This window comes from Cucurbita maxima, unplaced genomic scaffold, assembly GCF_002738345.1.
Source record: "Cucurbita maxima cultivar Rimu unplaced genomic scaffold, Cmax_1.0 Cma_Scf00252, whole genome shotgun sequence".
Lineage (NCBI taxonomy): Eukaryota > Viridiplantae > Streptophyta > Magnoliopsida > Cucurbitales > Cucurbitaceae > Cucurbita > Cucurbita maxima.
In genome coordinates, this window is record NW_019272268.1 from 10,076 (window position 1) to 13,756 (window position 3,681).

The window sequence follows — 3,681 nt, forward strand, 5'->3', positions numbered from 1 at the left end:
TAAAGTTGTCGATCTACCACTGAGTAAAACTTCCTTAACAGGCATCTCGTCAAGCTCTACAGTACCACACTAGAGTAGGAAGGGAAGAGTAACACTTCCCTAATTGACGTCTCACCTAGCTCAACGGTACCACACCGAAGTAGGAAGGGAAGAGTAACATCTTCCTAACTGGCGTCTCGTCTAGCTCAACGATACCACATTGGAGTAAAAAGGGGAGGGTAACATCTCCCTAATTGGCGTCTCGCCTAGCTCAACAGTACCACACTAGAGTAGGAAGGGAAGCGGAGCATACTCGAACGTTATACCAGATATTGTCGGCTAAGAGGTCATCTCTCTACACCTTGGGGTCCTAATGTGGTTCTCTATACCTCAAAGGTAATTAAAACTATTGAGTTAAGGGCCCTGGCTTCTAGATTCACTCAATCAAGAATTCCAAGTCCATAATAGTCCAAGGTTAAAGGGTCTCTCCCTCTAAGCATCGCTCACAACACCATAGATGGTAACATAAGGAGGGTCCCCTAACTAAACCCAATTCAATCCCTACAGGAGTTCACCCTGGGCTTATCACAACACTACAGCTTATTAATCATATCGTAAGTTCACACAATCATTCAAGAGGAGTTTATGTATGATTAACAACACATACAGTCATACAAGCTCAACAGGACGATATCATCCATCAACACCCGGAGCGTAGATACACAAATCCTCAAGTCCACCAACATAGTATGAACAGATAAAAGCAGTAAAAAGATAGTCCAACAAGCATACAAACATCGAGTACGAAATCTCAAAAAGGCAGCAAGTCCAACAAATATATATTTAACTTCACAAGTACAGAGGATCATTAGATCTAGCTACCTAGGGATAATTCGCTCTAGCATGCATGCAAAACCATTGCACCCAACAAGTATTACTTCCTAAATCTGTATGGTTACGTACAAGTATGTTGCGTGCCTTCTCGAGCTTGATTACAGTCGTAACAGAGTCCAAAAAATACGAATTATCTATAGAGAGACCTAGTTCACAGTAAAATAGGATTAGCACTAGAATCAGGATGAAAAATAGGTGAAAACAGGGCACTCACGCGCCTGCAAGCGTTCATAAGGGGCTCCCACACGCCTGAACACTTCACCACGTGCAGGGCGTACGCACGGTCAACGCAGGCAATGCGCGGGCAGAGGCGCATCTCGATCCCTAGCGGACGTAGACTTACCCCTTGAATTTTCTGGGCGTGACACGTTTCGAACAAGGACTTGTGGTAGGTTTCGGGTTGGACCACAGGTCGTCGGGTTGCTTCACAGAGCGCGGGTCGAGTTTTTGGGTCAATAGTCTGACGCGTGTCAGCGGAGGCACCAGAAGTGTCTCTCCACCAGTTGCTTGATACGTGTCCTCCCGTTCCGGTGACCCCGTGTTCGTCGCCGATTGCCTGAGTTCATCTAATTTCAAGATTCTGGTCAAATTCTATATCAATCTATTTATTTTGGATTTTTCTATCTTCCAAACTGTAACTCGAATTAAATTGGTTCCTTTATAAGAATTCAAGATCTCAAGTCCGCCTATCCAGATATATTTTTATTGTATTTTTTGATACTCACAGTACTTAATAAATGAAGTCGAAAACTAAGAAAAATTCAGTTTCTTACCGAAGTAGGACGGTTTCTCGATTTTTTTTTCCTCTAAAAACTTAGAAGACTCCTCACCTAAAGTATTGCAACTAGATTAATAAGGTTTAAATCATCTAAAACTCTCCGATTTATGGTGAAATCTTGAAACAAGAGAGATCGCGGACTCACCTCGCATTCTTGCCCGTTTCTTGTTGGAAACGAATGATCCAACGCTCAGACCACTCCTCTTGATACTCTGAGTAGCTCTAGTAGGAGACCTAAGATTGAGGGTGCTTCAATTCGGTTTTAGGGCGTTTCTCCCTCTTCTCCCTCTTCTTCCTCTTCTTAAAAACCCTAACTATTCATTTCTTTCTCTTTCTATTTTTTATTATTTTTTTTTATTCTTTTCTTTTTCTTTTCCCTTCATCCAGGTCTAACGAGACCCCCTCAAAGTTATATGTATGGGGAAAAATTACCTTTTTCCCTATTGACTTTGATCAAAATTTCAATTACATTACAATTTTTTTTTTTTAAGTTACTTGATGCATCACGAGCATTTCTTTCTTCTGCACCGATTTGAAAATAACACTCTAAGTTCTACAATAAAATCTAGAAACTCACAATGGTTAAGAAGGTGCTAATCACAAGGATAGAGCGAATTGTACCTGTTAGGCTTGGGGTGTTACAAATTCTCCCCTCCTTAAGAACTTTCGTCTCCGAAAGTTGGTTGTTCCAGAAAGAGTTTAAGGCAAGACTTCCTAACGTCATCCTCCCGCTCCCAGGTAGCCTCACTATCCAGATGATTACCCCACAAGACTTTGACAAGGGGAATCTCCTTGTTTCGCAATCGCTTGACATCTCGAGATATAATTTTGATTGGGGCCTCTTCGTAAGATAGATCCTCACGAAGCGGAAGTGCTTCGTCCTCAATGATGTGCGTGGGGTCTGGCGTGTACTTTCTCAACATGGATACATGAAATACGTTATGCACAGTGGCAACAGTGGGTGGCAACACCAACCTGTACGCTACAGCACCAATCCTCTTAAGGATTTCGAAGGGACCTACGAACCTAGGGCTAAGTTTACCCTTTTTCTCGAATCTTAACACTTTCACATGGGTGCTACCTTTAGGAAAACATGTTAGCCCACCGCAAACTCGATGTCCTTTCTTCGAGTGTCGACGTAACTCTTTTGTCAGCTTTGTGCAGTAAGTATCCTTGATCTGATTTTCTAGACTGCCGCGTTTGTGACCTGAACCAATTTCGGTCCCATAAGTTGTTGGGTTCCAACCTCTTCCCAAAACACTGGTGTCCACAACCTCCTCCCATACAAGGCCTCAAACGGGGCCATCTGAATCGTTGCTTGATAATTGTTGTTATAGGAAAACTCCATGAGGGGTAGGTGTTCATCCGAACAACCAGCGAAATCCATTACACACGCCCTGAGCATGTCCTCTAATACTTGATTCAACCTCTTTGTTTGTCCATCTATCTGAGGATGGAATGTCGTACTGAAACGAAGTTAGGTGCCTAAGGCTTTCTGTAAACCATTCCAAAACTGAGAGGTAAACCTAGCATCGCGATCAGACACAATGGAAGTAGGCACGCCATGCAAACGAACTATTTCTCGAACGTATAACTGAGCCCATCGATCCACTCGAAATGTGCTTTTACCCGGGATAAAGTGAGCTATTTTTGTGAGTCTATCAACAATGACCCAGATCACATTAAAACCTCGTCGAGTCTTAGGCAATCCTGATATGAAATCCATACTCACTTTCGCCCATTTCCACTAGGGTTTTGGTTCATTATATACCAAAAAAAACTTGTGTTGAACAAGCTCTTAATCCTCTTTGGGAAGGTAATTTAAGGTTAATATCCATGCAAAAGATTAAATGTTATGAGAGTTTTAATTTAAGGTTAATATCCATGCAAGAACATGTGAATGCAATGACGGGACCTATTCTTTTAATCTATTTTAACGGTACTGTACTAACGGGTAATTTGGGCTATATTCTACACACAACCCATACATGCGAGTATGGGCTCACTAGTCGGTTCACACACCACTGAGC

At 42.3% G+C, this 3,681-nt stretch overlaps 1 protein-coding gene across 1 annotated transcript; it reads right to left on the bottom strand.

The window, feature by feature from the left end:
• Window positions 1–2,307: 2,307 nt before the first annotated feature.
• LOC111474119 lies at window positions 2,308–3,377 on the bottom strand. The gene is made up of 2 exons (XM_023119370.1): window positions 3,155–3,377; window positions 2,308–2,858 (listed from the first exon to the last, which is right to left on the bottom strand). The coding sequence occupies exons 1-2, from the start codon at window positions 3,375–3,377 to the stop codon at window positions 2,308–2,310; spliced, it is 774 nt and encodes a 257-aa protein (XP_022975138.1).
• Window positions 3,378–3,681: the final 304 nt, after the last annotated feature.

Excerpts from the sequence above, each read along its gene's own strand:
- LOC111474119 (XM_023119370.1), bottom strand. The coding sequence starts at position 3,377 with ATGGATTTCATATCAGGATTGCCTAAGACTCGACGAGGTTTTAATGTG. Across the intron at positions 2,859-3,154 it reads TACCTCTCAGTTTTGGAATG|GTCACAAACGCGGCAGTCTA; the intron begins GTTTACAGAAAG and ends AAATTGGTTCAG.